This window comes from Gossypium hirsutum, chromosome A09 (assembly GCF_007990345.1).
Source record: "Gossypium hirsutum isolate 1008001.06 chromosome A09, Gossypium_hirsutum_v2.1, whole genome shotgun sequence".
Taxonomy (NCBI): Eukaryota; Viridiplantae; Streptophyta; class Magnoliopsida; order Malvales; family Malvaceae; genus Gossypium; species Gossypium hirsutum.
Window position 1 is genome coordinate 84,879,144 of NC_053432.1, and position 14,340 is coordinate 84,893,483.

General features: G+C 26.9%; 2 protein-coding genes across 2 annotated transcripts; both read left to right on the plus strand.

Annotated features, from left to right (window-relative positions):
* Positions 1–2,523: 2,523 nt before the first annotated feature.
* Positions 2,524–6,977, plus strand: LOC107931466 (MADS-box protein CMB1-like). The gene is given in 8 exon segments (NM_001327330.1): positions 2,524–2,708; positions 3,742–3,820; positions 3,938–3,999; positions 4,487–4,586; positions 5,475–5,516; positions 5,931–5,972; positions 6,435–6,580; positions 6,890–6,977. Coding segments are annotated over 8 exon segments (744 nt in total).
* A 4,121-nt stretch (positions 6,978–11,098) lies between these two features.
* On the plus strand, positions 11,099–13,776 carry LOC121206065 (protein BREAKING OF ASYMMETRY IN THE STOMATAL LINEAGE). The gene is made up of 5 exons (XM_041076252.1): positions 11,099–11,183; positions 11,478–11,779; positions 12,139–12,240; positions 12,872–12,996; positions 13,182–13,776. Exons 1-5 carry the CDS (start codon positions 11,099–11,101, stop codon positions 13,324–13,326), a joined length of 759 nt encoding a protein of 252 aa, XP_040932186.1. The 3' UTR covers positions 13,327–13,776.
* Positions 13,777–14,340: the final 564 nt, after the last annotated feature.

The following is a 14,340-nucleotide window of genomic DNA, read 5'->3' on the forward strand; positions in this document are numbered from 1 at the left end:
ATTACAATAATAAAATAATAGGCTTTCATCCGTAATGACACATGTCCTCTTCATAAAAGATGGTTGGGATTAGGAATTTAGTGTACAGTTGTTAGATAGTACGGACTCTGTTGAAAAGGTTTTCCACTGTTACTTTTATCACGCAGGGAAACACATCTGTTCAATCATAGGTTGATACATCATTATTTATTTCTGACGCATACTGTATAGGAACCTGGCTCACCTTCTTATTCGTTAGGGTTTTAGCAACTTTAGTAATTTTCACAAAAATTAATTAATTTGAATTAGTATTAATTTTAAATATGCCATAGAATCGACTCAAATCATACCTAAACTCTTAGATTTACAATTATTTCAACTTCTTAAAGCATTTAGAATCGCCCCAAGCAGTGGCGGAGCCAAGGGGGCTGGCAGGGGTTCTAGTTCCCCCTAAAATGAAAAATTTTTCATTTAGACTATTTATAATTTATAAAATTTTAAATTAGTACTGATAAAATTATATTTTGGCCCCCAAAATAATAAAAATTTAATTTAATCATTTAAAAATGATAAAGATATAGACTATGAAAATGATAAAATTACTTTTTTACTATCGTAAAATATACAATTTAATCCTGGCTCCCCAAAAAATTTTTTAATTTCACCACTGCTCCAAAGCTTCAATTGTGTAAAGGAATAATGATGATTTTATTCTATATTATTTATATGTTTTACCAATTTAAGTATTTATTATTTATAACTAAATTTAATTTATTTTTTTAAATTTTAATTTTTATTAATTTCGAACAATTAATTTAGAGATCAGTTCAATTCTTTTATTTGAATTGATATATTAATTAATCTTTAATTCAATATGATTCTAATAACACTACTTACAATATATATTCCATTTAAATATATATATATGGACAATGTTTAAATGGAATGTAATTCTATGTTTGATGGTTGTATCAATAGATTGTACGGACTACTTATTACATAATTACTAGAAATGCAAAACCAATATTTGCAAAAAAAGATCTTCTACTAAGAACTTGACACGTGTTCAATACTTTTCATTGATATTATTACGTTTACAAGAAAAAAAAAACGATATAAGAATTTAAATATATTTACAAGAAAAATTTATACAATTATGAATATATATTAAAATTTATACAATTTTCACATAATAATTTACATATCAGTTCATCTACTGGTTTAATGATAATTAAATAAATAACAAATAATAAATTAATAATAAATTAAATAACTATTTTAAAAAACTTATAAATAGATTTAAGTTAATATGTTGACCAATTTTTTGTTTAATTAATCTAATCGACCAGTCTAACTAAATTCTAACAACATTATAAAAATAATCATTTAACTATCATGTTGTAACAAAAATCTTACATTACTTATACTCTTATTTACATTAAGTCTCGGGTTCAAATCTAAGTAACCTTACCCTATCCGAAATAACAATATACGTGTGTATATATATATTGAGAGAGAGAGAGAGGAGGTGGAGGGTTAGGTTATGTTAAACTAAATGTGTACGTTCCAAACATCAGCAGAGTAGGGGGACTAAAATCAAACTGGACCTTAGTAAAAAAAAAATGAGTATGAAAAAACATAAAAGGCCTAAATTAAAGGATTAAATCCCAAACATCAGCACAGTAGGTGGGGCTAAAAAAAAGTTAGATCTTAGTAACAAATGTCTTATGTTGTTCAAATCCTTGTGGACATTATGTCCCGAGTTAAAGTATGGGCAATCCTTTCTCCTATCCCTAATAAATATATATGTATGTATATATAAAATGAAGGGACGAAATTATATAAAAAATAAAAGCTTATATAAAAAAAAGGTATCCAAACAATGTAAATTTTTTATTTAGGTATTTAAAGTTTTTTTTTCATTACTATTTTAGGTGTCAACTATTAATTCTGATTAAAAAACTCTCTAAATCAATCAAATTATGCTACATAATATTTTTAATTAAATAAAAATATTGTAAATGTTAACTCCGATTAAAACAATCAAATTATGCATCTTTTTAATTGGAGTTAACAGCTGATACCTAAAGTGTATCGAAATAAAACTTTATGTACCTACTTTGACAAAAAAAAAATAGATATCTAAATGATAAAAGTTGCATAGTTTGGGAGCCTATCTTTCATATAAGCCGAAATCCCAAACATCAGAAAAATAGGGGTACACAAATAAAAATTAGACCTTTTTCTTATGGGAAGTAGAAAGTGAAAGAAAAAAAAAACACAAAAAAGCTAAGCATAACATAATTCGTATAGAGTACATGACATAACAATTCACTGAGAACCTCAGGTTTATTTTCCACAAACCCTTTTTTTTTTTTCCTCTTTCTCTCTTTATCATTAATTCTCACTTGTTATCCGTTTTAGTACCCCCCCCCCCTAAACAAGCTCAATTCTCTCACACTTTCTTAGCTAAGACCGGAAAAGAAAATAAAGAGTGGTAAAAGAAGTGCGAGAAATTTAGGTAAAAAAAGAAAAGAGAAAAAAATGGGGAGAGGGAGAGTTGAGTTGAAGAGAATTGAAAACAAAATCAACAGGCAAGTCACTTTTGCAAAGAGAAGAAATGGGTTACTTAAAAAAGCTTATGAGCTCTCAGTTCTTTGTGATGCTGAGGTTGCCCTTATCGTCTTCTCTAATCGTGGCAAGCTCTATGAGTTTTGTAGCAGCCCTAGGTATATTGTTTTTTCCCCTTCATGTATGTATGTATGTGAAATGTTATTATACTATGTTTATGTAGTTGGGGTTTTGTTTTTTGTTTGTAGTGCAAAGATCTGTATTTTTTTGATGAACAAAGACATGGTTTTTTGGGGGGTTTGTTTTTCATTTTTTTCCCATATATTGATGAATGGTTTTTGGGTTATTTTGATCTTTATTTGTTTGAAGTACAGTTTCTTAAAGCTGTTCTTGAGAGGATCTGATGTTGTTTTCTTTAATATATATATATATATAAATTTTTGTCTTTAAAAAAGGAAAGAAAAAAAACAGTTTTCATAAGTGAAGTTGGTGCTTATTGAAGGGAAAAAAAATTAGGGTTTTGGCCTTTGAGAAAGAAGATTCAAAGCAAGTTCTGGTTATGTTGGTGCATGATCTAAGTAATTTCTTTTACTCAAAAGGCAAAAATAAATAAAAAGTTTTTGGGGGCTTAAAATTAAACAGGGTTTTATTACTGTTATGATTTGGTCCGTATGAGAGATTTGATGTTTCTGCAGTGCAAAGACTTTTGTTTTCCAAAAGCTGCAAAAACAACTTAGCAAATAAGACAATTTGGCTGAGTATGCTTCAATTTTCATCCTAGTTCTTTTCTTTAGTAAATATATTTAATTAAATTATAATTACCATTTCTAAAGCACTGCTTCAGGGTAAAAAACTCCATATATATATATATATATATAAACTGTTTAATATGCATAGACACCAGCTTCTTTAATAGTTTCAAGACGATCATATATGTATAGACACAATTTTTTAAAGAAAAAAACTAATTGCACTACTTCCGAAACTTAAATTTTGATTAATAAAAAACATTTTAATTACTTATTTATTATAACAAATTTGATGTTATTCGGACTCCTCCGATTATGGTTTCATAATAAAATTTAAAAAAGAATATATGTTTTATGAAAATAAATAAGCTTGTTTGATTATTTCATATAATTTCATGTTGAAGATTTATATTTATATTTATTTTTTATCTTTTTTTCTTAGCATGACGAAAACACTAGAAAAATATCAGAAGTGCAGTTACAGTACACTTGACAACAGCCGATCAATCAGTGAAACTCAGGTACAGTTAAATTCTATTTCCATGTTGAAATCGGACCGAACCAAATTGAATTTTAAATCAAGTCACACTCCCAACTTTAAATTTGATTTTATATTATATATTTTGGGTGACAAGCAGAACAGTTATCAAGAATATTTGAAGCTGAAAGCAAGAGTTGAGGTGCTACAAACATCTCAAAGGTAATGTTGATAAATGTTTAATTTTATATTACATTTTTTTCTTAAATTTTTATCATATCTACTATTTTTAATACAATGCCTATAACTACTCATAATCCCTCCTTAATTTTAAGGAGAATGTTGCGTTTCAGCGCAATTAAACTCATATCTCCCTACACTGATAACAATATCAATGCCAATCGAGTTAAGATTCAATCGGCTCAAAATTATTATTTTATTAAATATATTATAGATTATGATACGATCATGATTCAATATATTAAGTTTCAGTTCAATTGGCATGGACATTGTTGCTAATGCAGGAGGATGTAGTTTCGAGTGCATTGAAGCGCATTATCCTCTTATGGGTAGTTCTAGATATTTTATAAAAAAAAATATGATCAGAATCTATGATGAGATTATTTAAAAAATTATAAATAATATTCGCATAAATTATTATAATTGAATTCTATACTTAATTTTTTTTTTGTTTGAAATGATGTTGTAGAAACCTACTTGGTGAAGATTTAGGGCCATTGGACTCAAAGGAACTTGATCAACTTGAACATCAATTGGAGGCATCTTTGAAGCAAATAAGATCAACCAAGGTAAAAAAAAAGAAAAAGAAAACCCAAATTATTAAGCATCTTATAAGACCAAAAAAATATGGTAAAGTTATAAAATCAAAATATAAAAAACGTGGTTTTAGGATAATTCTAAAGCATTTAACAAATAAGAAAGATGAAGCAGGCTTTAATTTAGAGTTAATTAATTTATTAGATGCACCCTCACTTTTTAATGTTGATGTATTATAAACGTGTTATTATTAGGAAAAAAATAGTCGTTGTAAGATTAGAATTTAAGATTTATATCGAATCTCAAATTTTTATTTCGAGTTATGTTTAAATAAAATTATTATTGATATTAAGTTATTTATAAGTCTTCAACTATTTTTTACTAATAATGAGTTGTCGTATTTTTTGTTTGTTATCGGTGTATTATTATTGATATTAAGTTATTTATAAGTCTTCAACTATTTTTTACTAATAATGAGTTGTCGTATTTTTTGTTTGTTATCGGTGTATCAAATATTCACTTGAAATTTATATCGAGATTCAATAAATTTAAGTTAGATGTTTACAATATATTATTAACCTTAAATTAATACTTGCAATTAAAATTAATCATTAAAAATATTATTTTAAATAATTAATTTAACAAATTAAATCAACTCAAACTCAACTGTAAATGATTTATATAAATAGATGTCTATAAAACAATAAAGGAACTAAACCTGCTCCATCAAGTAGTTCATTAATTATATTTTTCTAAAAATTCAATTCTTTTTAATAATTGTTTTAATTATCCGATTCAAAATAATTAAAAGGATTAAAAGAAAATTAGGCAACAATAAATCTAAAATATGCATGCCATGATTATGCTTTAAATTTGTTGTATTGTCATAATCTTATTGTTCTCTTTTATCTACTTTGTAGGTTCAAGCCATGCTTGATCAGCTCAATGACCTTCATAACAGGGTATTCATTTATTTATGAAAATAATTATTTTTTGGATTAATGTGATTTTGGTCCTTCAACTTGGTATCTATATTTTTTTAGTACACATTGCTATTTGAACTTACGAATTAAATTTATTTTAGTCGTTAAACTTGAATTCCATCCAGGTATGATAATGTACATTATGAGATTGAGTTAAGTCATCACCTGAAAATTAAAATTAAAATATTATAAAAATAATTATAAAGTATGAATTAAAATGAAACAAACATATATCTAATTATTATACAAATCAATAAAAACTAAACCCAACATTATAATTTGGATTGTTTTCCATTTTTTCGATATTTTTGAAAGATTATATTGTAATATTATTTATATTTCTCAATTACATGCATTTTTAAAAATCAGTTTTGCCCTTATTTTTTGGTACAGGAGAAATTGCTAATGGATGCCAACAAATCCTTGAGAAGGAAGGTATTAAAGATGTTTCAATTTTTGGTTTTAGCTGGTCAGGTTTTGGTCCCTATATTATGATAATTTAATCTTTATATTATTTGATATCTACACTATGATTCTTTGCTTTTATAATGCGATTAGTTGGTTTAAATATGTTGACGTGGATTTCATAAAAACATCCTTTACTAACACACATAAAACATCAATATTATAAGTTAGAAGGGATGTTTTTAAGACAAATCCACATCGACATTTTAAGACAAAAAAGTCCTTGTTAACGTCAATCTCAAGTTCAAATTAGGACAACTCCTTCTCCCTTTCCCCTTAAATATTATAGAGGGATTAAAACTAGAATTTAATCGTTTTTTAATTAAGAAACAAATATTATCACTCGAGAAAATATATGACACGAGAAAATACACAAGCACCATACTAATACAAGGATTATAACATACATATATATATTTAACGTTTGATTAGTTGGAGGAGTTGAGCACACAAGTTCCTCAAGGGCCAGCATGGGACAACATTGGAGGGCCATGCATTCCACCTTACAATCACCTCACAGAAGCTCAATCTGAGGCATTTTTTCACCCTCTTGGGGCCAATTGCTCTTCACAAATCGGGTACGTACTACGTTTTTCCTTTGGTTTTAACTCTATTTAATTTATGATTAAGGATAGAAATTGAATTATAAATTTTTTAGAGGGTTTAGCAATAAGCTGTCCCTTGGTGGAGGAGCAAGAATTTTTTTTTGAGAAATCAAAATAATTTTATAATGTATTAAGTTATAATTTTTAAGGGAATTAACCACAGCGTACAAATTTTTTCATTGAAAGGAGATTCCCCCTGCCTTTGTGCCACTCATGCTCAAATCATTTATTTATTTAATGATTTGAATTATATAATTGCAATTTTTATTTTTAATTTTTCAGATATAGCAATGATGTGGTTTCGGATGAGATGAATGCTGCAGTGCATAGCCAAAATGTGAATGGGTATTTCCCAGGATGGATGCTTTAATTATATATATATATATAAAAGAAAAAACCCTAATGGTGGAAATATCTATCTACTACTTCTTTTCATTATTTATTTAAACCAAAATTAACGCAACTTGTAATTTTATTTGTATGAATGAAAATAAACATAAACATATAATATATTGTAAGGACTTAATTTCACTTTTCCTATTTAAAATTTGGTTAAAATATGCTTGAAAACTACAACTTGTATCTTTTGGAATTTAATCTTTCTACTTTTTAGATTTCAAAATTCAAGTCCAATTGTTAATATTTAAAATTCAAGCTAATTACATCTTGTTTTAATTACTTGACTATCAAGTAAAAAGGTTTTTTTTTATTATTTCAAAATTTAACAACAAAAATTAATAGTATTTAACAGTTGAATCTGAATTTTAAAATTTTTTAAAAAATAAAAGAAATAAATTTTTATAAATACAAATATAGAGATTAAATTACTAATTTTTGAAAAATATATAAACTTTAGACACATTTTAACCTAAAAATTTCAATAATGTACTTAGCATTATTGGTAAAATGTTTCAAGTTTGGTTGAAATTCTACAATAAGTGGATTTGATTCTCTCTCTATGTATCGCGTGTGATTGAATTTCTACTCGTAAACTAAAAATAATTAATTTTTTGTTGATTCTTTAATTTGAGATAAATATCAAAATAATACATGAACTTCGATATAATATGTAATGTTATATATAAATTTTGATTTTGTGTAATTTTACGTTTATATGTCGCATATCTAAATAATTATATTCATTCAATGTAAAACCAAAATGATTAATAACTTTTCGAAGTTAAATGATAAAGAAAATATTAATAATTGGGTGAACTAATATAACTTATCCATTTTTTTATACAAGTTCTAAACTACTCATAACTCTCTTCAACTAACTATAGCCCCTACGATCTCCAAAGTAAAGAATATTAGACGCTTAAGTTACAACAATGAGTTAGTCAACTTCCAATTTTTAAAATAGGATAAACTGAATTTAAAGTCACTAAACTATTAGTAAGTTTACATTTTGGTCATTCAATTTCAAAAAGTTATGAATTAGTCATTAAACCAGGGGCGAAGCCAAAAAAATTTTTAGGGGACGAAATTAAGTTATAATTTTAATGATAGTAAAAATGCAATTTCACTATTTGAGTAGCTTATATTTTTATAATTTTTAAAGGACTAAATCAAATTTTTATCATTTTAAGGGGGGGCAAAGTGCAATTTTACCTTTACTAATTTTAAATTTTAAAAAATTTAAAAGGTTTAAATGGAAAATTTTTCATTTTAGGGGGGGTTGGGGCCCCTACCAGCCTTCAGTAAATACACCATTGCATTGAACTATTTGAAAATTTTTATTTAAGCCATTGGGTTGTTAAAATCATTATTGTATGACTTTCTTTTTTTGCACTGCTTACATCAGTCAAAAGCTCTCCTCCTTCTCTTTTTTAGTTCAGGTTTTTTTTTATGGAACGGCTTTAAATGTTACGAATCTACAAACAAAAATTCAAACAACTTTGCTCTCAAATCTCCAACACTAACTATCAGATCAATTTGGATCTAAAATATGTTTCTCTACTCGTCGATGAGTACTGAGCGTAAAATCATTGCTTAGGGTTTACTAGTTGAGCTTTAAAAAAAAACTTCACAACTCAATGACTTAAATAAAAACTTTTGAATAGTTCAATAACTTAAATGAAAGCTTTCAAATAATTCAGCGACAAATTTGTAATTTTTTGAAGTTAAATGATTAAAGATAAATTTATTAATAATTTAGTAACCTTAGGTATAATTTACCTTTTAAAATAACGATGGACCATGACGAGTCCTATAAAAAAAGGGTAAACTACCATAGAATCACCTATGCTTCGTTTTGGGTTAATTATTTATTTTCTAATTAAATTATAGAGTAAATTTTTGAAGGTTATAATATGTTCAAATTCCATACTTTTATTTTTAGGAATTCAACCCATTTACTTTTTGAATTTAAAAACTTAGGTCCATTTGTTAACATTGTTATAATTCTTTTATTAAATTTACTAGAACGATATTTTGAAATTAAAAAGAAATTCACTTGATATCCATGTAACAAAAAGATTACACCGTAATGGACCTAAATTTAATAAAGAAATTTAATGATGTTAACAATCCTTAAAAATGTCAGCATTTTAATAAAAAAAACAAAGTGTTTAAACTAACTAATGGCATTATAATAATCGAGGTGTCAAATTATGTCAAAATTAAATTATAAAAATTCAGTTTCAAATTTACATTTAACTATTGCATTAAAGATAAAATTCCATCATAATCTTTTCATGTAAGAAACAAAGAAAAGAAAAAGGAAAGGACATCAGCCATATTAAGGCCTTCCCTAAAAATGTCTATCATTTAAACTATGATGTTCAAATTACCCTTAATTTTTTTAATATTGTGCTATTACTTTTAAAATATTATTTTATTTTTAATTATTTTCCAATATTTATTGGCTTTTATTACAAATTAAACAGACCCTCATTTAATTAGTAAAAATATATTATTTAATAAATTAAAAAAAATAAATATATAAAATCACGTGCAAACGCACCTAATATCGAAAAAAAAATATTAGTTTAACCATTTAATTAAAATTGAATTTTAAAATATATGGCATTATATTTTACATAATCAATTTTAAAGCTGATTAAAATTTTAAAAAGTTTTAAATTAATATATTTACTCGTTATTTACAAATATATTAATTACATTTACCATTGTGTATTATGGAAATATTGAATACTTAACATTTTAAATTAATTTAAAACAAATTGTTAAAGCATTTCAATAATTTTACTTTTAAATAAATATAATATAATATTTATTTCTTCATGATATATATGGATATAAATTTTAACAATGTATTGTTAATTTAATTAACACGGACCATAAACAATGATAAATCAAGTATATTCTAAAGGAGAAAAATCAAGTTGTTGATTGTCTTACTAAGATGACTTCGAAAAGGAATATGAACGTACAAGTGCTTGTAAGCCCACCTGAGGAGCTCGTAGCTAGCCGACCTTGAGGATTGATAAAACCCTTCATTTATGATAGCTTAATATAGTTAATTTGCGTTTATTCAAAAAAAAAAATTTATTATATTACATTTAATAGTTTAAATTATTGGCTATAATTATGGGTTCATTATAGAGAAAGAGATTTGTTTTACATTAAAACGTATTTAAATAGTTTAAATTTCTTTAGCTTTAATATTAATTGTGTACATATATATAAATTATATTTATTACTTTTCTTTTCTAAAATGGGTTGTAAATAAAAATAACAATATTTTATATTCAAACGTATATTAATTATTACATATAATTTGTTTATGTATATATAAAAATTCCACGTTTATAGCTTAAATCTCACCTTTTTAACTTTTATTTTAAATAATTTGATTATATCTGTTTTTTTATACAATGCCTAGGATTATTCATAGCTCCTCCCAACCCATAAATAGGAGTATTATGCACTTCAATACACTCGAATCCACTTCCTCTTATATTGACAATAATATCCATTCCAATCGAGTTAAAACTCAATCGACTCTCACATTTTTAACTTGAAATCTCTTGCTTATTAGATTTATTTAAAGAAATGAATGAGAATATACTATCAATCTATAAAAGGAAGTTAGTCAACATTAATAAATTAAAATTATTAGTTTCTTTTCAAGAAAAGTAAAGTTGTATGTAATTAAATGTTTGATTTTCTATGAAATTTTAGTAAGATATATACATTTTTTCAATAATCACACAGGATTGTTAAAACTTCACTCAACTTTCCTTAAAAAAAATATTTTTTTATAAATAGATATATAGATGATTATAAAAAAGAAAATAATAATAAAATATTCTGTTAGTAATAAATATCTCTTTATGTTTCCCATTTATTCTTTTTAACCATTGCGTACAAAATCATAACCGGCCCTTATATTTATTATCATTCATTCAATGGCTTCTCCACTATAAACCCTCTCTTCTCTCTCTCTGTTATTATTATTTCATTGCATCTTCTCTTTATATCTTTCAAATTCAAAACCCCTCAACCAAATAAAATTTGAAAAAGACGATGTGTACTCCATCAATATCCACTATGCTCGTTAGATGGAGTGTTAGGGAGTTTGCTTCATGTTTCTTGGCTCGCAGATTCCCTGGTAATTTTCTTACGTAAAAAGTGATTTTTTTAATCTCTTTATGCTTCAGGTTTTTATTTTGATTATTTTTTCCTTCCATATTTATTGTATTTGTTATGTTTTTTTTTCATACTTCTTGTCCTGTGATTTTTGTTTGTGTATATTAAGGTTTCGGGGTTGAATACTTGCGATAGCATATTTTATGTTTTTAATGTATTTGCAGAAATTGATTTTTCGAGTTTACTTCCATAGTTGTATTAAATTGATTGTGATAGTATATTTTATTGTGTTTTCAATGTATTCGGTGGATTGTAGAAGAGAAACTGGCAGAGATGAATCCGTCTTCGTCGTTGAAATATCCGATGAGACACATTGTCGCCGAAACGAAAGACAACACGGAAGATAGGAAGACTAGTGACAAAAATAGAAAACCGCGGAACCACAGTCGGACAATATCGAAAAGCATAGTTTCAGTGGACAATGAAAGCGAAAACTCGAGCTGGATATGTCTTCCTGATGAAGAATACATAGTTTTTTGCTTTAAAGAAGGTGGAGCTTTTGATGTTATGATAGAATCGCACAAATCCGAAAGAAGTTCATGGCCAGTTAATAGAAAGGTTAATTATGTTCCTTTGATTACTTGAAGTATTCATGTCTGAAACCCGTTTCTAACAGATGCATGGACATATGACATTAACTAAGAACCCTACAAATAGGGGTGAAAAAAACTCGGTTAAAAATAGCTCAGTTCTGGTTGACATGGCTTAATTGATTCACTGACCAAACCGACTAACCTAAGTCAGTTCAATTTTCAGTTAATATTTATAGGCGGTTAATTAAGCGCGTTTTCATTATTTTTTTTAGATGAACGGACCAAAAAGACAAATACCACACCTTTCTAAATACAGCAAAAAACTAAATATATCTGTTTTGGACAAATACCTGTATCCGAACTAAACGATTTGTATTGGAACAGATTGATTCTACCAAGGACGCCAAAAGAGATGAGCTGAGCAGTGATGAAGGAAGATCAAATGAAGATGCTAGTGAAGGAGAGGCCAATGCTACTAAAGAACAGGTGAGGCTATGATTTCTTTGAAACATTTGTTTACGATTATTGACAAATTTTTCGAATATTTGGAGAATTATTTATAGGAAGTTGTTACTTTTAACGAAATTTAGCATAGTTTTGTACCCATAGAGGTCCAAAGATCATCTCCATGTTAGATACCTATAAGACTTGACTTTGAAGAAACCCTCAAATGTGTATCGTATGTGATGAGTTTTTGAAACGAGTTTATCCGATTTTCTCATCTATGCTCAAACTTATGTTTGAATATGTCGGAAATGCTTGGGTAGTGGAAATTTGCATAGTTTAGTATTCCTCAAAGAAGTCATTTTCCTGTTAGATAGCGACAAAGTTTGTCTTTCAAGAAATCTTTGACAAGTGTTGAATATAAGCAATCTTTGACAAGTGTTGAATATAAGCATGTACGGGTTTACAATTTTTTTATATATATATTTTGAAAATCATGCTATGTGGTTGTTTAACTATTAGAAAAGAAGTGAAACTTATCTTTGAAGAAATCCTCAAAGAGTGTTTACTAATTTTTTTTTCAAATCTTTGGAGATTTTTGAATGTGCATTGAATACAAATATATATTTTTTAAAAGGAAAAATCCGGGTAACAGTTTTGGTTTTACATATAGGGTGATGAAAAAAGGGGCAGCATTTGTTGGGAAGTAGAGTTAGTTTCTGCTAGCTTAAAAAGACTAGAAGAATCAAGAGACTCGTATCAATCTGATGGTAGCACCGGATCTTTCACCTTTCCTGTGTAAGTGTGTAAAAAGAAATTTTTGTTTCTATTTTGCTCGGATTTTCGAGGGGTGAGTGTCGGATATTTATGTATCCGATAATATTTGAACAAATCTGTTTTTGAATGTATTGAATACAAATATTTTAAAGAAAATGAAGAATGGAAACACATCTAACTTTATTTTTTGATGAATATTGTTACAGATTAGGATGGGAATCGATGGGAAGTCCTGTGAGAATGCCAATGCCAACATCAGAAGGCATTAGCAAAAGGAAGCACAAGACTCATTGTGTGCCAATGCCAACATTAGAAGGCAGTAGCACAAGGAAACTGACAATCAGAATCTAAAACATTGAAAAAACACACAATGAAATTTGTTCTTCCTTGTGTAATGCCTTCTGATGTTGGCATTGGCACACAATGTTCCTTGTTCTTCCTTGTGTTAGTGCCTTTGAGGTTGGCATTGGCCTAATACCTTTTGAAAGTCATTAGTGCAAGGAAGAATAAGGTCCATTGTGTGCCAATGCCAACATCATAAGGCGGAAGAACAAGGTCCATTGTGTGTTTTTTTAATGTTTTAGATTTTGATTATCATTTAAATGTTTGTCTAGTAGAAGATTTTAGGAAAATACTAGTAATTTATGTCTTCTTTTACAAATGATAAAAAAAATTATATAACAAATATATTTATAAAAAAAATTTTAAAAACTATGTTGTCTTAGCATCAAATCTGCGTATTTTTTTTGAAAATACTATTTTGATAATAATATTTTTTACTACTTTGTAAAAAGAATGAACTTTTTATTGATAAATTCTAGTACGAATTAATTGTTAAGTTATACTTTTTTGTATAATGAAGGTTTCTTTTATGCTCGTTTTATGATCTATGAAAAATTTAGGAATATATTATTATCTCTTTCAACAATGTTGTTTCTAAAATTCTTGCCTTCTCCTTTGAAAGTGTAATGTGCCTTACCATTATTTTTAATAATTAGTTAACTAGTTTGCTCAATACTTTCCATAGTGAGAAAAATCCAAGATATTAGAAATGGATGGTTTTGACAAGAATTTCCAATACGGATATGTATTTGATATTTGTATGTTCAATCTTTAAAAAAAAGAAGGAAAAAAAAAGAGTTGAAGCAACATAGGATTCAAGACAGATTTTCGGAAAATGAGCTACCGAACTCGGGCTGTTTCATAGAGATTTTACTTATGCATATGAAAACGTCCATGTACTTTTACTAGACAATTAAGAACACAAAAAAGAAGCCGTACAATAATACAATAGTGACGTATATAATAAGTAAAATTGGGTAATGCCAATGCATCACCAAGTTCGTTTTGAAAAAATGCTTCGAA

Bases quoted from the DNA above. Each gene is read 5' to 3' on its own strand.
- LOC121206065 (XM_041076252.1), top strand. From the start codon at position 11,099: ATGTGTACTCCATCAATATCCACTATGCTCGTTAGATGGAGTGTTAGG. The intron at 11,184-11,477 runs GTAATTTTCTTA...GGTGGATTGTAG, and splicing joins CTTGGCTCGCAGATTCCCTG to AAGAGAAACTGGCAGAGATG. The intron at 12,997-13,181 runs GTAAGTGTGTAA...ATATTGTTACAG, and splicing joins GGATCTTTCACCTTTCCTGT to ATTAGGATGGGAATCGATGG.